The sequence below is a fragment of the Lissotriton helveticus genome, chromosome 1_1, assembly GCF_964261635.1.
Source record: "Lissotriton helveticus chromosome 1_1, aLisHel1.1, whole genome shotgun sequence".
NCBI classification, from domain to species: domain Eukaryota; kingdom Metazoa; phylum Chordata; class Amphibia; order Caudata; family Salamandridae; genus Lissotriton; species Lissotriton helveticus.
Window position 1 is genome coordinate 1441768475 of NC_136057.1, and position 21876 is coordinate 1441790350.

The following is a 21876-nucleotide window of genomic DNA, read 5'->3' on the forward strand; positions in this document are numbered from 1 at the left end:
AGTTTAATGGATTATAGAATTTTTGCTATGCCATGCTCGTCCTAAAGGTTAAAGGTGATCCAGTGTCCTTGGTTTTTGGGTAACGTCCGTCGGGATTGTGTAGCGCCATTTTGAAGAGTCCCTGCTGGCTGTGGGGGGACGGTAGCAGCAGAGAACTCATTACCCAGGGAGTTCATTTCACCCGAGAAGGAGGAGAACTCATCAGAGCTTATTAGAGATTTGGTTGATTCGTCAGAGGTTTTACCCATTTTATTCGATTGTTGTATTATCTATTGAAAGAGCTTGCAAGGCCTGTTCTTAGCGTTTTCAAGTTCTGCTCTGATGAATTCTCTTTTTGAATTGCGAATGCTCTTACTGTACGCATTTCTGGTCTTTCTAGGAAGTTTTAGTTGGTGGGAGGAGGGGTGTTGTCTTCAAGTCCTTTCTATTAGCTGAAGATTTCTCCTTTCGGTGTTTAGGGCCCATTGAACGAGGGATTTTTGTCTTTGGTCTGAACTCTTTTTAGTTTAAGCAGGCTAGTGAGTCAATTATATCCGACATTGTTGAGTTGTAGTGGTCAGTGGTAGATTGGTGGCAGAGGGAAGGTCTATCTCGCATCGCAATACCAGCTTCTCGGAGTCTAGGATTTTGGTGTCCTGGATCCATACTTTCGGTTTCGGGTTAACTCAGAGGCAATGTGTAAAGTATTTGTGCAACATCTCAAACAGTAACCCCAAAATGGTCCCACAATAGATTTAGAGAAATAGAGTAATGTGTAATAAATATAACAAGACTATAACCACAAAAATCCAGTAACTAGGACCGGAGATATGCAATTTTTAAGATTTTAGTAAACATCGTGCCAAAAAGCCAACTGTGGATATCTTGTCTCGCCATTTCAGGACAAAATCAAAAGTTCAGGCTGACTATAATGGAGCGCCCGCTGGTTGCAAGGACCGAGGTGCGCCCACTGACAAAGTACCTTCAATCTTGGTTTGTGAAGCTTTGCAAGGATGTCCAAAAATGATGCGTACTGCAGTTGAGGTGATGTGTGATGATGCGTACGTCAGTTCTGAGATGAGGCGAGAACCTGCATCGGCATCCAGGATCTTGTCGGTGGGGGGTTTGCGATGTGAAGTCCGCGTTGAGGATACGATGCTCCGTCTGGGTGATGCCGTCAGTACTGAAGAGCTGCAAGGCTGTATTGCTGATGCTGCCATTGGTGATGGATGAGGTTGCGCCATGCAGCAGAAGAGATGCATTGGTTTTGCTAGATCGACAGAGGATGGCAGAGCAGCTTAGGCCTACTTCCAAGGGTCCAGGACGGGGGTGGCAGCACTTGGCAAGGTAGACTCACAGATGGCAAAGTGCAAGGCTGTTGGATGACTGTGCCCCTGAGGCTTCAGATCAGGAGACCAGTCAACTAGGCCATGCAGTCAGTCTGGGGCTCTTGGTTCAAGAGATGCAGGCCCGGTCCTCACCCAGGCAAGAGGACAGCAGGTCAGCACAACAGTCCTTCTCGGCAGTGTATACACAGGGCCAGATGTGTACTAAAGAGTTGGTGTTGGAGGTCCAGTTTTTATACCCAATTGTGCCTTTGTAGTGGGGAGAACCTTCTAGAGGCATTCCTTTGAAGTGCTCAGGTGCCCTGCCTTCCTGGACCTGACTCCAGACTAAATGCTCAGGGTATGCAGCCCTCTGTGTGGCAGCAGGACACATCCTATTCAGTCGTCAGCCCCCCCCCCGCCCCTCTTACCCCTCCTCCATCCTGCCCATCCTCGCACCCCTAAGCTCCATATTTTGTGACCGTCTACGAGGAATACGCAAAGCCCAAGTATCAATTACACCCAGTCATGTGACCCAGAGACAGGCTACAGGCACTATTACAGCGTTTTAAATGTAACAAGGTAACTCCAGTGTTAGTCTACTATGGAAGAGGTAAGCCTTACATTAGTGAAATACGAATTTCAGAGTTTTTCACTAGCAGGACATATAAAACTTAAAAATATATGTCCTGTTTTCTAAATAGTTTTCACTCTGGGCTGTCCAGGGCCTGCCCTAGGGGTGACTTGTGTGTATTTAAAAGGAAAGCTTGGGTCTGGCAAAAGGTTCATTTTGCCGCCAGGTCGAACGGGCCGTTTAAAAGCTGCTGACGGAGGCTGCAAGGGCAGGCCTGAGATAAGTTTGAAAGGGCTACTTAACTGGGTGGCATAATAAGTGCTGCAGGCCCACATATAGCATTTAATTTACAGGCCCTGGGCACATGTAGAACAACTTTACAAGGGACTTATAAGTAAATTAAATGCGCCAATTGGGTACAAGCCTAATCTCCCATGTTTTAAGTAGCGAGCACAATAACTTTGGCACTGGTTAGCAGTGGTAAAGTGCTCATAGTCCTAAAGCCACTTTTTGCGGAATTAATTTTTTGGTGGAGTGTAAAGGGTGACCCTACCGAGAGTGCTAGGACTAACAGTAACCCTATCAGTCTGCATTTTTTACTTTGTGTTCACTGCTTAAAAGCGTTTTCTCTGCATTTGGATGCTGTAATGCCGTTCTATTACATTAATCGGGAGAATTATTTTGAATGTTTAGGGAAAAAGTAGCATTTTTTTAGGCTTACATTTCACCTATCCGAATATGAAGTCATAGATGTAGACATTCTATGATGCAGTTTCCATGGAGTAAAAATTTGAAAGGGTTTTCCTGGGTCCTCACACACAGTAGGGAATTATTCAAGAATTTGCCTTTATTGATTCCTGTAATGCACAAACAGGATTACTGGTAGATAAGCTTTTCTTTTAGCAAAAGGCATTTAACCAAAACCAGGGTATAAGGGATTACGTGTGTGCAGCAAGGGATAATCACACAGAAAGATTGTTGTGAATACTAAGTTGTTTGCGTTTGTAACTGTTAAATCCAATCTGCGAGGTAGTAAAGTGATTTTTCCCACTTTCTGTACTGTGGAAATTAACTCTTATTTCACCTTTGCACTGTATTAATGTGTGAATGCATGTTTATTAGTACAGTTGCTGTAAATAACAATAGTTATTTGGACATGTTTATTTTCACTGCCATGGCATAAATATATAGGAGTGTGTGTCTATATGTATATGGGTATCTGTAGATATATATATGAATAAAGAGATGCATGTTTGTGTGTGTGTGTATATATATATATATATATATATATATATATATATATATATATATAATCTACGTCTGAAGTCTACATCTGAAGTTAACATTTGATTAAAAACAAAACTTTGATATTGTCTGGGGAAAAAAACTGTTCTGGTGTAGTTGCGGTTACAAAACCTAAAAACCACTTAAACTTGCCACTTATGGTTATGTAGACTAACCATAATACATACCCCTGTCATGCATTGCTTAAGATCCTACATGACATATCTGTAATAGAAAGTCATCAGCTGGGCTTTTTGTTGTGAGCGAACACTGTAACGATCAGTGATCAGGAGGTGGTTAGACATTTTTTTGTTTTTGTTCCTCATGCTGCCTCCGCTGCTTGGGTGTATGATGGAACTACGCATGCAGTTACATAGCATGCCTTAACGTGGTCCATACCGCGACTGCGTCTTTACCATGAATGCCGTTATAACTAATTTCTTTGTAAAGGCATTGTTGGTAAAGGCATATGCATGGTAAAGCTTACACCACACCCTGAGCCCTAAAACCCGGGCACTGAAAACTGCCCCGACCTCAGTCCTGAAAGCTACCCCTACTGCAGCCCTAAAACTGGCCTCCCGCCCTAAAAACACCCCATACCGCCACAGCACCCCCTGTGCTGAGCCCTAAAACTCAGCGCCCATCCCTGAAAACTACCCAGCCCTAAAACGGTCTCCCAGCCCTAAAAACACCCTGGCCCAGAGCCCTAAAAACTACCCCAGCCCTAACCAGTAAACTCCTCAACAAGCCGCGTCCAATCCTTCACGTTCGTTTCAATCTCGTCCAGGCAGGAAGTCCCTTCAAGCATCTCCAACACCTCCCACCCCTCCCATTTGCTCAGTCTAGAGTGCTGACTCCCTTTAGTGTGCGTATGCGTTACCGCCTTTTCAACGAAAATCGTTGTAAAGGCATGTGTTGTAAAAGAATATGCGTAATAAAGTCATATGAGTGGTAAAGGCAAGCGTAGTAACGCTTGTGTTGTAACAACATGGCATGGTTGAGACGGCGTGGTAAATACTGTTTGCCCCACCGCTTACCACATATGAGGCATGGTTTACTAAAATGGCTTGCATTTGTTGATGCTTTTTGGTTTTAGTGCCTCACCACCTTATTGTCTGACCGCAGTATCTTGAAGCTGTTGTAAGCCGCTGCTGTTTTCCTACTACTCAATCTAAGGGAATCCATCTGATAGGGATGGGCCCCTCTGTTTTAGATGTTTGATAAGTCATGTTACCTCCTCCCCTTCTCTATGTAAGATGCAAATTACTTGCTTGCCCTTATCCTTTTTACACCATAAACACCATTCCATATGAGCAATAATCACACTTTTAAGATTTTCACTCCCCATCCTTAAATTGGGCTAATTTCCAGAAGAATAGCATAACATAACAAGAGGCTGACACTAGAATATGTATACAAAGAAAATCTATCTAGAGGAGCTATACACAGGACAGCATAGCAATGTAAGATTTATATATATTTTTTAAATTGGACTGTGCCTAAAAGCAAGATTACTCAGTGGTCTACCAGGGCCTTAGTTTAGCGGGTAAATATGTTCATGTCCTTTGTAGTGGGAGTGGATTCAAAAGTTTTAACCTCCTTGTGATAATAAAAAGGCAGCCGAGTTTTGCATGTACACCCATGCCTAATGACCTGTTCCTGGGGATGGTGCTGCTCCAGATTAACTGGTTGAATAGGCTTTTCTCCATTCCAAGGAAAACTGCACATTGGAGTTTTTTAAGCGGCGCTAAGGCTGGTGGGCACTCACTTGAGAACCTGCTCCGCGGCCTATGTACCACTGGCAGTCTGTTAAAATCCACTATTAAAATAATACCTTCACTAAACAGCGGGTGCCCAACTTAATACCATACTGCTCTCCTGCATAGTTGGTCCTTCAACCATTTAAGCACGGGAGCTTTTAAGCAACTTAGATCGTGGTCTACCCAAAGCTTCTACAGTTATAAGGACACTGTGGTAAATAAATAAATAATACCCTATTTTTGAATGTATAAATGAATAACAGATAGCTCAATAAATAAGAGTCAAAATTCGAGGTAGTAGGAGTTTCGCAGGTTTATTACAGCATAAAGGACAGGAACAGGACAACCTGCATAGGAATAGGATGGCAGGGCCCAGCAGCGCTGCTGGTGTCAGGATCGGGACAAGGAAAAGGATGACTTTTTTAATAACAGTGCATGAGCATATATACATAACGCAAACACATAGTATTACATTGCAATAGGCGTAGCAGTGGGTGGAGCAGAAGGTGTGACGCGTATGTAGTCGCGAAAGATAAGGGTGAAAAGAGGTGTAACAGGGCGTATACATAGACATGTGATGCAAACGTAACAGAATATGTCATGAATGGGGCGGAAACCATGGAGGGGGCTACCTAAGGAGCCGGGACCTCTAACCTGGTGGTGCGCACAAACTGGCAATGACGTATCACTAGGAGAAGCTGGGGGCTATGAACTCTGTGCTAGGAGCAGAGACTGAAGTCTGGAGAGTCAGGGCGACATGTACCTAAACAGTATCTAGTATCTGATGTTTAGAGAACATGTTGATATAAACTAGAAGTCAGGAGGGGAAAGGCTAACTTGATTCTAAGACTGGAGCATGCATTATTCTACATGTAGTGCGTGATGAAGAATATTAAATGACCATTAATACAGTATTTCTCTAACGTGGAGACGGAAAGGCTAGACAATGACGGAAACTATTGATGCAGTTCAGTAGCTTAGGAATGCAGAGAAGGAGGACTGAACTGATAACTGGAATCATAACATACTTTTGGCAGACTCAGAGGCAGAGCCAGGCTGAACCGGGCACTGTGAGGCAGGATGTAAGTGAAGGGTCGAGGATACAGGTGGGGGCTGTATCGCTCCTCAGCGAGGTTTCAGGAGACAGGAGCTGAATCTGGTGTCCAGGCCCTTTTGAGGCCTAGAAACGGGGACTTTATAATGGAATAACGTGCACACTGAGAAACGTGGCAACGTAACTTTACATAGGCCTGATATTCGTAGTATTCACGAGGACTGGAAACTGGCATACTAGGGGTAGACACAACTATAATTGCGTCTTGAATCGAACATGGGGAATACATATGCATATTTAATCATGCACACATAACATATGATGGATGACACGTAGGGACACAGAACATGGCAAAATTTACTTTTCCACATTCCCTCCTTGTCACTACGTTTCCATCAGGAAACATCAATATTCATGATACCATCTATCATTTCATACAGTATCATTTGCTCGTCTCGAATTTTCTTGGAACGGGATTTAGAACGGGGCTTGGGACTAGGAATACAAGAGGTAGCACAAATGCCGCAAATCGCAGGGCCACATTGTATACAGAGGCAGCAGCTGAATATGATCGCTACTGCAATACCTAGAAAGGACAAGACTTTCCATCCCCAGGCGGAAATTATATTCCAGAACCAACCGGACCATGTCCAGGTGCCTGGATCTTGGTGTATCAGATGGGCAATTTTATGGAGTCTGGTTATAGCTGAATAAACAGACGGTGCGTTATTTGGAATGAAAATGCAGCAACTAGATCCGATGACTCTACAGGCCCCGCCCCTATCGGCCAGTATGACGTCAAGGACGAGACGGTTCTGTAAAACGACAAATCTCATAGCAGATTGCTCTTCAGTTAAATTACCTAGAGCAGAAGCAGTCTCATTGACTACTGCTTCAAGGGTTCTGGTTAACCTACGGATTAGCTTACTATTCTGGATAGGTCCGATAAAGAAAAAGAAACCTCTGTTGAAATCTGTATACTGTTCTAGAGCAGTTTCAGTATAATCGACAATTGGGGACTCCCTTCTATGTCTAATGTGTACTAGATGTGTGTTTCTATGATAATCAGATGGGGCTAGGAAAACTGGTGGCAGTAGGAAGGCAATGTAACAGGTTCCCTCCCAATCGAGGGGCAGACGAACATATGCAGTTTGACCACAAATAAAATAAGAATGACGTGAAGCTTTGAAAATAGATTTCCCACTGTCACTATACTTGACAATAGTAGTACAATCACTATGTCCTACATGTACGGAACCATTATTTCGGACACATAATTCACCTCTGACTGGCAGTACTGAAATAGCAGGTAAGTCTGGAGTAGTATCAGACTGAACATTCAAGACCATGAAATTCGAAGAATAATTACCTAAATTATACACTTCATTTTCTAGATCTAAACCTGTTCTGTGGGGGAGACCTTGCTTGTCTGGGAAACATGTACTGTTAAGAAAAGACATATCTGTTGAGGATGACGTTAACGTGGACCATGCTCCACACGAACCATTATGTGAAAAAGGATAAGGAAAGAGTGGCAGAACTCCCTTCGGCATCTGGAAAGGGGGGAGTCGACCACACACCCAACAATTAGTGGCATTGCTGGTCTGGTGTGAATAATGTAACATGCGGATAAAGGAATTATTTTGCATAGCGAGGCGGTAAGAGAGTTCATGAGGAGGTAGATCACTAAACGTGTGCTCTACTGTAGCGTTAGAAGACCTGTTTACATGAGGAACTGGAAGATACAAGTAAAATGCATAACTCGTGCAGGAAATCATAATGCTGAGAAATAATATGAAACTCAGAAAAACGATACATCGGATTGAGTTTTGACTAACTCTCTCACTATGGGGGTCTATTTTATACATGTCAGAAACAGTCTAACCGTTTCACCTAGGGGAGGACTTAGACAATCAAACTGACTGACTTATTTTACTAGACCGGAGTTTTAGCTTGTACTCCTGTTGCGGAGTTTTCTCTAACAGGGGAGGGGTTGTAGCAATGTCTTTTGCGGGACAGTCCTTGAGAACAATATTTTGGCAATCCTTCAAATCCTGGGAAATGTTCTTTAAGACGGGTTTCAGTCCATTAAACTGTTTTACATGAGAAAGGTGCACCCAGCCTTTGCGACCTTCCAACTTCACGGCTGTACGGGTGGTGAGGAGGACCTGTCGGGGCTCTTTCCAGCGGGGCTCCAGCGGACTTGATCTGTCAAAATTCCTGACCATCACCATGGATCCTGGAACGATTTCATGCGGTGCCACCTCGGTATTGTCTGGAAATGCGGCGGCAACCTGTGAACGACATGAGTTGAGGGCAGACATCAAGGAAGCTAGGTAATCTGTCAGCATATTACTTGAAACATCGGTAATACTTCGGGGTCTAGGAGTACCCCACATATTTGGGGGGCGGCCGAAAACGACCTCATACGGGGACAGACCTGATCTGGAATGTGCGACCATGCGCATATAAAATAAAGCGACTGGCAGAGCTACTAGCCAGTCCACACCTTTTTCTTTGCATACTTTGGCGATACGGATTTTCAGAGTCTGATTATGTCTCTCTACAAGACCGGCTGCTTCAGGATGGCGTACACAATGAAACTTCCACTGGTACCCTAACAACAGGGAAACATGCTTCATGAGTTCAGATGAGAATGGCTGGCCGTTGTCAGAATATACGACTCTAGGGAGTCCATAACGGGGGAAGAACTCACGAACCAACTGCTTGGCAGTGGTCGCGGCTGTGTAATCTGGGACTGGATATGCTTCTGTCCACCTGGACAAAGAGCATACAACTACAAGGGCATACTTGAAACCTCGACATCGCTCCATCTGAATATAATCCATCTGGAGGACTTCAAAAGGGTGGTCAGGGGGCTGGAATCCACCTTGTTCTACCGGGACACTTTTACCTGGATTAAACTGACAACATATCATACAGGTACGGACTTTCTGCTTGGCTGCAGCTCGTAAATGCTTGTTGAACCAAATGTTCTGGATACTGTCTAACATAGCTTTTTCTCCTAAATGTGCTGGACTATGTGCGGTATTAATAATGACTTGAACCATAGAGTCGGGGAGAAACCATGTGGCTCTACCCTTCGTTAACCATCCTTGATCTGTCTGGACCCCTCCTTGTTCGGACCATTTCTTGATTTCTTCGGGAGTAGCATGTAACTGGATATCTATGACATCTTGTGTAGGGTCCTTAACTGTCATACATGTGGTCGGATCTGGAGTATGTGTCTGATTAACTGGAATGTCTGGAGTCTGTGCTGTAAACTTGGCTGTGCGATCTGCTAGATCATTACCTTGGGAAATAATGTCAGTAACTTTCGTATGTGCTTTACATTTCATGATAGCAATAGATGTCGGTAAATGTATGGCATCTAACAGAGCTTGAATAAGGAGACCATGCTGAATCTTGGTTCCATGAGAAGTCATGAAACCTCTCTCCTGCCAGAGCACTCCGAAGTCGTGTACGACTCCAAATGCGTAACGTGAATCCGTGTAGACATTAACTTTCAAGTTCTTGGCGTGTATGCAGGCTTGTGTCAGAGCAACTAGCTCTGCTGCTTGAGCGGACAGGGTATCAATACGGTGTGTTTCAATAACTTCAGTGTCAGTAGTCACTGCATACGCGGCGACTAGTTCTCCTGTACTTGTTCTCATACATGAACCATCCACATAAAGTGTCAGGTCGGGGTCTGGTAACGGAGTATCTGTCAGATCTTGTCTTGGCTTTGTCGTAATGTTAACTACTTCCACGCAATCATGTGTGGCTGGATTTGAATTAACTGATGGTAACAGTGTAGCAGGATTCAGGATGTTGCAGCGTCTGATTTCTATGTGTGGCTGGAACAGTGTCAATTCATAACCTGTTAAACGTGCAATTGTCAAGTGCTGAGTTTGTGTTCGGTTTAAAAGAACTTCCACAGAGTGTGGAACTTGTACTGTCAAGGTATGTCCTAAGACTATGGAATCACTTTGTCTGATAGCTAGGGCTGTGGCTGCAACTGACTTGAGGCACGCAGGCAGAGCCTGGGCTACAGGATCTAATGTGCTCGAAAAATAAGCACAGGGCTTGTATTGTCCTGCTTGATCTTGTGTGAGAACAGATAATGCTGTACCTTCACGTTCTGTGACAAAAAGTGTAAAAGGCTTACTGTAGTTCGGTGTAGCTAGAACTGGAGCTTGGCATAGGGCTTTCTTTAACTCATTGAAACTAAGTGTATGTTCAGATGTCCAAGGGAGGACAGTCGGTACGGCTGCCTCCTGTGTCGTTAACTGTATCAGTGGCTTGGCTAGAAATGCATACTGAGGAATCCATTGTCTGCAGTAAGAAGTAAGGCCAATAAAAGCACGTACCTCCTTCTGGGTCTTGGGCTGAGGAAGACTCGCTATTAACTGGATACGGTCTGGTGTCAACTGCCTACCCCTCTTGGACAGCAAGTGTCCTAAGTAGACCACTTGCTGGACACAGAATTGAAGCTTAGAAGGGGACACCTTGTGCCCCATCTCGGCTAGGAAATACAAGACTGTAAGGGATGCTCGCTCGCAAGCACATTCAGAACGGGCTGTGATCAGTAGATCATCGACATACTGGAGCAGGGTAGTGTCAGTTGGCATGTGAATGTTGTCTAGTTGTCTCTTGAGTGCTTGACTGTAAATACTAGGACTTTCTGTGAAACCTTGAGGAGCGCGTGTGAACATATAGCTCCTTCCATTTAAACAAAATCCGAAAAGGAACTGGCTGTCTGGATGAATAGGGACACTGAAAAATGCGTTCTTGAGGTCTATGACAGTGAAGAACGTGGCTTCGGAATCAATGGCCGTTAATAGGGAAGAGATGTCTGGGACAACTGGATACTGAGGAATGATACATTTATTAAGCTCTCGTAGGTCAATCACTAATCGATATACTGGGGGTGCATTTGGATCAGTACGTTTCATGACTGGAATGATCGGAGAATTACATACATTGGAGTCAGTTTCTACAACCACTCCTTGAGCCATAAGCTCGTCAATAATTTTGGATAAGGCTGCTACAGCCTCAGGTGGCAATCTGTACTGTCTGATTCGTGGTAACACTACACCTGGCTTGAGAGTCACACGATAGGGTGTGATTTGCATATAACCAACATCAGTTGGACCTTGCGCCCATAGATGCTGTGGAACATTAGACAGTCTTGAATCAAAATCTCGTAATACATAGTGACCCTTAAAGTCACGTAGGAACAATCGTATTCCCTCTGGGGAACAGCATATAACTGCACCTAACTCTTTCAGTGTCTTAATGCCTAGTAGGTTTTCTGGACATGACTTAGTAAGTAACAGATCAGTAGTGCGGGACAATGGACCTACTTCTAGAGTAACTGGCTTTGAAATCTCATTTACGATAGGTTTTCCTGAAAATCCAAGGGAAACATTTCTTGAGCCTGAGAGCGGAGCCCCTGGAACTTCGGCGTGACTAATTGTGGTCCTACTTGCCCCTGTATCAATCAAAAACTTTCTGTCTTTCCCTAATACTTGACTGTGAACATAGGGACCTTCTTGATCTACAGGTATCTCGATGAGAGGCAAGCCTACCTCCCTCTCTAGGCTGTTTCATGAATACTGCTGGTACTCTGGATACTCAGACTGTGCATACTGGTACATCTGCTGTGTGACATGCTGTGTTGCAGCGATAGGCTGCGGAGCTGTAACTGTCTGTGGCGCATTCTGTGGCTGAGGAATCTGTGAAACTTGTTCTTGTCTAGGCGGACGTGGTCTTTCTTTAGTCTTACCAGTAGCTATGTTGTGTTTCAGAACTGCACACTCATTTATAAAATGACCTGGCTGTTTACAATAATTGCAGTTCCCTTTAACGGGAGCTGCAGGATGACTGGCTTGATTCGGACCCCTCTTCTGACTGTCTTGAGGAACAGATTGTGCAACTAGTACTTTCATCTTCGTGTCTTTCATACGTTTTCTTTCGTGTTCTTGTTCTTCTCTGATTCTATTCTGGTGGTATTGGAGCATCTGCAACATCTGGGACGGGGTATTAGCTTGCCAGGTACTTTCGACTTTCAAAACTCGATTTTTAATTTGTGGGCTTGAATTCTCGACTAATTTAGTAACAAAAAGGTGAGGGTATGACTCACTACTTGTCTTGAGGCCACTGTTGATGCTAAAACATTTTTCAAATCTAGAATAAAAATCACTAATATCTTCGTCTTGTTTCTGTTTACAGGCTGAGATTGCATCCCAGTCTTCTTTTCTAGTTGTCAATAATCTGGGTAAAACTTGTATTAATAATTCCGGTAATTCTTTACATTTATCTCCAAGACCGGTACCTGGTACTCGTGCCTTATCTTCAGCTTCTAGAACTGCCCAATCGATCTTTTTCTCCCCCACCTCCCATTCTTTTTCCTTGAGCTTTTCATACACCCCTGCGGGCAGCAGAACCTTTAACATTTTAATTATATCTGGATACGTGTATTCTCCCATACGGAGCATGTCTTTTAATTCTCTATGGAACCCTGCTGGATCTTTGTCATGACAGGGAATTAATTTCTTCATCTCGAGGAGTTCCATCTTTGTAATCGGAGTGTAAACAAACACTCGTTCTAGTTCGCCACCCGTTCCTCTGACTGGGTGGACTTCTCGTAACGGATTCTGTCTCTCCATGTAAAATGGTTTACCTTCTGGGGGTGAGGCAGGAACAAAATGCGGATTCAAAAACGTTCTACATTTGTGACGCTGTTCTAGAATGACACTAATTAAATCGGTACCTAGACCTTTCCATCTATACTGGAGTAACTCGTTCAGGACATCATGTAACGGGCCTGGATCAGAGTGCTGACCCTCATACAATGTAATGAGGTGCTGAATCATATACATACCCATCAGTCGTTGTTCGGCTGGGGGCATTTTCAGAAACATCTGTGCCACTATTTCGTCTGGAAAAGTGGTAGAATCAGTAATCCATCGGACTGCTGATCGGGCTAGTTCTTGTTCATGCATGGTACTTAACTCACTGTAACCGATTCGTGATTTCAGAATGTGATCGGTAGCTTGGAATACTTGTTCTAGAGAACCTTGTTCTGGTGCTGGAGAATGAAAAATAGACTTGTGTTCTAGGCGTAAATGGCGATCTGGAAATCTAGATTTTCCTACATACGCTATTCTGGCGGGATTCTCGTCCTCTACCTCTTCAGTATCAGAGTTACTTTCTTTCTCGCTTACTTGTGCTGCTTTACGCTGTTCGTGTAATTTTATTATTTCTTTACGGATTTTCTTGTACATACTCTCCATAGCACCGACGGTCTTGTGCTTACCCTCGGCTATATTATCACTCCACCTTGTCAGGGTTCTCATTTCAGCCGGATCTTTAGACGGGTAATCTTGTTCTCTTATTAGACAATTGATCAGAAACTTTAATATCATGAGCTGGATCTCGGCTTTCCTTTGAGACATGGCCTCGCTAATACTTTCTGGATCATCCCCTGTACGGATGAAACGATATATTCTGTCTAGATCTTCTTTCATATTCGGTAAGGTGACTAGATACTCGGCCACCTTTCTTACGCGGAATGAATATAAAACCATATTATCCTCGCCTGGGACTGGATCATAGCCGCATTCGGCAAGGGATTTTCTTATTTCTGCTACAGTCTGATGTCTGGGCGTACGCTGTGACGCTTGTGCATGTAATTCGGCTGTCGTTAAACGCTTGTGTGGCGGCGGGGTTTGAGGAGTACCTCCCCCTGCGGCCCCTAAACTAGAGTCGTCTACTGAGGCTCTTCGTCCTGGCAGAGTGGGAAATGGAAATGCAGGCTGGACTTGTATGGCGGGCTGGACCGGGGGTACCGTAACAGGTACTCCGGTGTCTGGAGGAGCGGGAAGTGCCTGATTTACAGGGACTGGCGGAGCGCGAACAGGATTTGCATATTCTGGGACTGTCGTCCAAATAGGACGAAATAAAAATATCAGCTGCGGTCTGTTTGTGACGTAGCTTGGTCGGAACTAATGGTGGCGGGAAATTACTGGATGCCTCTGGGGTCGCTTTTGGCGAGCCCTCGGCAAGGAGAGGATACATACCCCTAATAAGGGCATGCCTCTGTCTGTCTGACTGTTCGGCTTTGACTTGTTCACCTATCTCGATTAGTTCTTTTTCTTGTGCTCGTTCTAAGGATTCTCTACTTAATTCTGACTTTCTGATTTCTTTTTCAGTTCTTTTATGAGCTTCTTTGCGCCATAACTCGATGGCATCTTTCTGTGACTGTCTGGCTTTCTTTTTCCATAATGCTTCTTCTACTCGCATGATGCATTCGGCATCCCATGTACCCGATACGGGCCATCTATACTTTTCTTCTAACTGTTTGGTATACTCTACCCATAAATCTAGATACAATATGGCGCTTATGCCATGCTTCTGATACATAAAATGACCTGGACTGTCCCTAGGCGGAACTGGAACTGCTGCTTCCAGCAGACCCTTTCTGGTTTTTAACTGACGTAATTTCGAAAAGAGCGGCATGACTGAACTATAATCTAGACACAATACAATACACAATAAACACGATACTTATTCCCCATTCATACCACGACATTAAAATACATGAAGAACATTTAAAAATAACAGTTCGAACAGAATACTACCTGGAATACGGAACACAGAATACATGAATTTTCTCGAGAACAGAACTGACTAGAACAGGAACTAGATGCACTGCTGAAACAGTACGAAACTTACCGGTCTCATAAAGAGACACGTCAGGACCCGCATCCACCGAAGTGGACACTTCGTTTGTGGGTCTGTGTACCACCAACCCACGGACCAGAGTCAATTAGATTGACCCTGTCTAGATACTACCCCAGTAATGGTACTCACCGGGCAGCAAGAACGGAAGGCCTCAGACTGGACTGGACTGCCTCGACGTCGGACGGACGAACTTCGGACTTCTGTTACGGGTGGGCCTCCGGATACCTCGGACCTTGGACTCTCGGCTTGGGCTCTGGTCGGGACTCGCCGCGTTCCTCCACCGTCTCGTTTGGATGCTGGACCGCCTCCTCCGTCTCCTCCGTGGGCCTGAGGGATACTTGAGGCAGAAATATCTGCCGGTGCGCAGAAGAGTTCCGTCACGACTGCAGAGGGTCAGGGGGTCGGCGTGGCTTCACCGACGCGTGGGGAAAGGGCAAGTCCCTGTTCGGGCGCCATTATGTGGTAAATAAATAAATAATACCCTATTTTTGAATGTATAAATGAATAACAGATAGCTCAATAAATAAGAGTCAAAATTCGAGGTAGTAGGAGTTTCGCAGGTTTATTACAGCATAAAGGACAGGAACAGGACAACCTGCATAGGAATAGGATGGCAGGGCCCAGCAGCGCTGCTGGTGTCAGGATCGGGACAAGGAAAAGGATGACTTTTTTAATAACAGTGCATGAGCATATATACATAACGCAAACACATAGTATTACATTGCAATAGGCGTAGCAGTGGGTGGAGCAGAAGGTGTGACGCGTATGTAGTCGCGAAAGATAAGGGTGAAAAGAGGTGTAACAGGGCGTATACATAGACATGTGATGCAAACGTAACAGAATATGTCATGAATGGGGCGGAAACCATGGAGGGGGCTACCTAAGGAGCCGGGACCTCTAACCTGGTGGTGCGCACAAACTGGCAATGACGTATCACTAGGAGAAGCTGGGGGCTATGAACTCTGTGCTAGGAGCAGAGACTGAAGTCTGGAGAGTCAGGGCGACATGTACCTAAACAGTATCTAGTATCTGATGTTTAGAGAACATGTTGATATAAACTAGAAGTCAGGAGGGGAAAGGCTAACTTGATTCTAAGACTGGAGCATGCATTATTCTACATGTAGTGCGTGATGAAGAATATTAAATGACCATTAATACAGTATTTCTCTAACGTGGAGACGGAAAGGCTAGACAATGACGGAAACTATTGATGCAGTTCAGTAGCTTAGGAATGCAGAGAAGGAGGACTGAACTGATAACTGGAATCATAACATACTTTTGGCAGACTCAGAGGCAGAGCCAGGCTGAACCGGGCACTGTGAGGCAGGATGTAAGTGAAGGGTCGAGGATACAGGTGGGGGCTGTATCGCTCCTCAGCGAGGTTTCAGGAGACAGGAGCTGAATCTGGTGTCCAGGCCCTTTTGAGGCCTAGAAACGGGGACTTTATAATGGAATAACGTGCACACTGAGAAACGTGGCAACGTAGCTTTACATAGGCCTGATATTCGTAGTATTCACGAGGACTGGAAACTGGCATACTAGGGGTAGACACAACTATAATTGCGTCTTGAATCGAACATGGGGAATACATATGCATATTTAATCATGCACACATAACATATGATGGATGACACGTAGGGACACAGAACATGGCAAAATTTACTTTTCCACAACACTCCCGGCATCTGTCTGCTCATTTGCAGTTTGACTTATTTAGTTTCAGACTGTGCTGCCTTGTCTCATTTCAAAACCATGTTACCTATTACACGCTGATTCTCATGATATTATCTAAATGTCTTGTTTGTTTTCTCCTAAAGGTTGCTCCTTGAAGGTTTTGGCCGACAACGTGCGCTACACGTGGATTGTATTGTAATGTGGCGCAGAGGATGCAGAGACATGGCTTTGAATTCTAGAAACTTTGACAAAGATTTCCAGCCATCTAAAAACACTACCTCCTCGAGATTTGTTTTGGTCCTTATTGCACAGCTTTTCTTCGAGTAGATCCTGTGGGTGCTCTCTGGAAATCGATAGCAATTGTAAATGCCATTTAAAAATGCATGTATGTAAATTTTTGTTGGGCAATGGCTAAATGTTGGAGGAGGAGGAAAGAATGGCAGCTAGGAGACAGGCCTATGAATTAGCACTGATATTGGTCCTTTGCGCTTTGTGGTACTTCTGGAAAGATGCAAGGTAATATCCTTGGATGCATCCTTCTATTTCATGTCTCCCAGGGCCTGCATGGTCACAGAGTTCAGACCAGTGTAAGAAACTCTGTGCTCCTTCCCATGTTTTTTTTGCCCATATGAAGTCTGTAATTTGTTGGACAGGTTGACTGTTTTTACCACTGAAAACACCGTGGGTTAGAGATCAGGATTCCTTCTCTGGACTTTTTCACAACCAGATGTCATGTTTTCACTCTGGAATTCGATACTTGATTCAGTCCTTGCCTATCCTCATGGATGGGTGAGGGGGGCAGAGTATCGATGTTCATAGAGATGCCTTTGGATCTGCTCTGGAAGAAGCCCGGAAACCCCTAGAAAACCTGCACTTTGTGTCCAGTAAACAGTATATCTTATTAATCCTTTTCAATATAGCAATGATGGTGGGAGGCGTCTGCTTTGGAGCTTGGTTCATTACTTTTGAGGCTGCTTGCAGTTCTGACCTATGACCAGGAACCCTTTATCTCCTTGTGCCATTCCAGAGATATCTCGAAGAAGCCCTTGAGGCATTGGTCTTGTACATGCCCCGGGGATCTCTTAATCATACCAGAATGTTTGCGTTTGCACGACAAGTGTTTGTGTGTGTGTACATATATACATATAAAAAATGTATAGAGATCCAGTTGCTACAGACCAGTATTTTTTTTTATCTTCATAGTCATTATATTGGTGTAGAACTTGACCTACATTGATGGTCTGTTCTAACTATGTAGATGTAGAACGCTTTCCTCTGTAAGTCCTGAACCATTGCCGTAGAACACATTCCTGGGCCCGGTCCCATGCTTCTCTGAGTGTATTGATATAAATAAAACATGCCTCTTGGCAAGTCCCACCAAACTTCGTGTTCATGTGGGACACATCCTTTTTTGTTGTACATCATCCCAACACATTTAGCCTTTATAGGAACATCACCCATCCTTCCAATTCCTATGCCATCTATCATAGTAGTCCCAGCCCAGATTTTTCCAACTCCTCTTTCCATCTGTGATGTTACTTATTTCGAGACTATTTAACAGTAGGTGGGTTGTGTAAAATGCACAGCTGATCTTGTTTGCTATGGGGTGACCCTGTACGTTGCAAGATATTGGTTAACCCATTTGCTTGAGCAGTCCGCTCTTGAGCTGTTTGTGCAAAATCCCTAATGTCCTGCTATCGCACATAAGGCGCCACCCATCAGGAATTTTGCATGTACGTTGCCCTTTAGTGATCTAGGTTTTTAGGGGGGGCTGAGGTAGTCTGGGTTTACATTGCACTTGATGAGGTTGTGGAACATTGGGTGCCACTGTCTTCTATTTGGAGCACTCTGTTAACTTTTTGGGTTGGGAAGAACACTTGATGGCTTTCAGCAGTTCGAAACCATCTTGTAACTTCTGGTTATGGAGTTCCTCCTTGTTGTCTACCGTTTTGGGCTCCAATTTTGGAGTAATGTAATGACTTGTTGGGTTGGAGTGCCTTTGCTTTTTAGGTGGAGCCCTTCTGGTTATTGGTATCACTTGAATGAACCTCCATTATGGGATTGCTCTCCAGTTAAGGGATGTAACTTCTGAGAGGTCCAGTTCTGAGTTGATATCGGTCCGTTAACTCTTATTTTCCTTCGGTCATTAAACAGTTTCTAAATTGGGAGTTTGAGAAGGGGGGGGGGGTTGCTTGTTAGCATTGTTTCTCTCTTCTACGTTTAATAAATGTTTGATTTCACAAGCTCTGTTTTCTTGCATGTTTTTTAATTAAGTTTTTGTAATGTTTACGGTCAAAGAAAGGCAAGAAGTTGGCGAAATCTTTAATTCATACAGTTGAGCAAACCACTAACAATAGCATTATTATTAAAAAATTAGGCATTTCAAGACCAGGAAAAAGAAATTGGACACGTACATTTTTAGAAAGCAGATTAGGCACATGTTTATCACTGACATTGCTTGCTTCTGTAGTAGGGGATCTCTGTGTATAGTCATAATCTAGTGAATAGTCCCGCCCATGTGCGTGGACCCCGGAGCAATCAAAAATAATCTCTTAAAGTGTCGAAAAATGCAGAACTGCACAGACACTTGAGAGAATTTAAAGACAGATAATGCAGCCTATATCCACAGGCTACACTGTCCAGTACTTCAACTAGAAATTCCACCAGAAATCCACAAACAGCAAAGCCTGTCCAGATTTCCCTTGCTTTAACAGCAAAAACCCTCTGGAATGATAGAGAGAAAGACCTGGACAGACAAGCCCCATAGGCTGCCATTATGTGGCTCAAAACAGGATACTGTGCCTTTAAGAGACCCTTTCAGAACTCCACAGTATCCCAGAATGCACTGCAGGTCCCTTTTACTTTCAGTTCTTTTTTCTGGCTCCTGCTAGCAGGACCTTGGAGCATTGAGCTCTCCCTTTTGGGATTTGTTTTTGTGATTTTCTCACTTTTTCAAGTGTTTTTGGTACTTTGCTCAAAGTACTTTGGTTATTTCTTCTTTGGTGTGCTTTTGGGGCAGTATTTTTGTCGAATATGCCAGCATTATTTGACAAATGCCCGGAGTGTTCCAGGAAGAAGGCCAAGACTGACCCACATGAAGTGTGTATCCTCTGCCTTCCCTCCTCTAATAACCCTGAGGAGTGTGAGATTTGCCAGGGATTTACCACCAGGACCCTGAGAGACAGAAAGAAGATCAGGCTCCAAGGCATGGAGGAGAGAAGACTGCAAGCACGAGGTGGGTCTGGGCAGGTGCCATCTGCCAATGCTGAGGCCTCTGGGGGGGCCCCCCAGAGGCAGGAAGTCCAGCAAGCGTCCCCATTCTCCGTCGGCGTCGATTGCACCGACTACGGCGTCGAGAGGGATGACTACAGTCTGTTCCCCATCTCCCCAGGGCTCTGGGTCGAAGCGGCGTCTACGTTCGACGTCGAGGGATCTGAACAGACCGCCGTCGAGATCACCGGTGACAATTTCGTCGTCGGCGTCAAGGACTCGACGTCGACAGGTGGCCCGGCGCTCGCCGTCGTGGCGACACCGCCGTTCGCCGTCAAGGAGAAGGTCGTCGTCGAGGGGATCCTCGGCGTCAAAGAGGCGATCGCCGTCGAGGGACAGGAGATCGCCGTCGAGGCACAGGCCGTCGAGGCGACGGTGATCGACGTCGAAGCGATGGAGGTCGCCGTCGAGGCGGAAGCGTTCGCCGTCGAGGGACAGGCGTTCGCCGTCGAGGAAGCGCAGTTCGACGTCGAGGGGCCGCCGCTCGCTGTCGGGTCGCCGTTCTTCGACGCAGGAACGGCGCAGAAGGAGTTTGGGCGCCAGGAGTCAGTCTGGCAGGCGTCAAGTGCCTAGGAGAGAGACTCCCACATCCCAGCCTGATAAGGAGGGTGGGTCACCGGTCTCGGTGTACTCCGTTGTGTATACCCCTCCTAAGACGGGGACAGTGACGCCTCCCCCTCCACCTCCTTTGCCGAGAGGACTTCCTACGCGGGTCCCTACCCCGCCTCCTCTTCCACCTCTACCACCTCGGCCTCAGCCCCAGCCTCAACCTCAGCTGCCGGTTGACACGCCTCCCCCGCTTCCTCCGAGGTCGGTTTCCCTGCCCAGGTACCCGACTCCTCCGAAGGGGACCCCTCGGCCGAGGGGCCCATCCATGCCACAGTCTCCTGTCCCGGTGGAACCGGCAGGACGACCAAAGCCACGGAAGTCGCGATCCCGCTCCGGACGGAGAGGGAGGTCGCGCAGTCGTCACAGATCCTCTACGAGGTCAAGACGGCGCCACAGGAGGCGCGGATCACGGTCCCGCACGGACTCTTCCAGAACCAGGTCCTACTCCCTGACCTTGTCAGACTCCCCGGGGACTAGGGTGTCTCCAGTGGATGACATCAGCACGTTCCAGGACGTTCCCCTGAGGGGTGCGGCGAAATTAGGAATCACGGTGACGGCTCCCACACCTACGACGTCCGTGATCTTTGAGACACTTCACAAGAAGCATTTGTCTCGCCCTCTACTACCGCTCGTGCCAGGCTTGGTAGAGCCAGCGGAGGAGCTATTCCTCACGCCTGCAGTGACTAGAGCTGCTCCATCCCGTCTGCTTAAGAAGTATAGGGCTCCGGATTCCGACCCGGCTTTTCTAAGGATTGATCCTGTTCCGGACTCCGTTATAGTGACGGCAGCCAGAAAACAACATTCTACCGCTCCGTCTTCTACCGTGCCTCCGGATAAGGAGAGCCGTTGGATCGACTCTAATGGCAGGAAGGCCTGTGGGACGGCGGCTACGGCCATGAAGACTGCTAGCGATACGGCTCTGCTGGGGCGGTATGATCGTGCCCTGTGGGAATCTCTCCAGCAGTTTACGGAACTCCTGCCACGAGATAAGAGGGAAGATTTCCTAGAAATCCTGAAGGAAGGGATGCTGGTTTCGAACCAGGTTATCAGCGCGGCGGCGGATGGTTCTCTGTTGGCGGCCCATGGTTACTGTCATGGGATCAACCAGCGACGCCATGCTTGGCTCAGGCTCACATCACTCAAGCCGGAGGCCCAGCAGTGAGTGGCTAATCTGCCCTTCTCGGGGGAGACCCTGTTCGGAAAACATGCGGATGATGAGATGGCCCGCATGAAGGCGGAGGCCGAGACTCTTACAGCTGTGGGCTTGGAGAAGCCCAAAGAAAAGAAAGCCTACCGCCCGTTCCAGAGACGGTTCGGGGCGCAGGGGCGAGGACAGGCTTCGGGACAGCAGCAACAGCAGCAGTTCCGGAGGCCCTTTCAGAAGCGCCAGAAGGGTAGAGGAGGTCAGCAATCCTCTACAGCGAACAAGGGCGCGGCCGGGTCTCGACCCTGAGCTGTTACTTTCCCTACATCCGTTACCCGCTCCGGTGGGGGGAAGCGTTCAATTTTTTCTGGCAGAGTGGAGAAAAATTACTCCGGACAAGTGGGTGCTGAATATTGTTTGCAATGGATACAGTCTTCGGTTCACCAGCCCGCCTC

The 21876-nt window shown here is 45.9% G+C and overlaps 1 protein-coding gene across 1 annotated transcript in view; it reads left to right on the top strand.

Annotated features, from left to right (window-relative positions):
* Positions 1-18641, top strand: part of DCAF15 (DDB1 and CUL4 associated factor 15) — a 324736-nt gene extending 306095 nt beyond the window's left edge. Inside the window, exon 13 of the mRNA XM_078685623.1 lies at positions 16542-18641. Coding sequence (XP_078541749.1) covers positions 16542-16597 — 56 coding nt within the window. The 3' untranslated portion in view covers positions 16598-18641. The remainder of the gene's footprint in view (positions 1-16541) is intronic.
* Positions 18642-21876: the final 3235 nt, after the last annotated feature.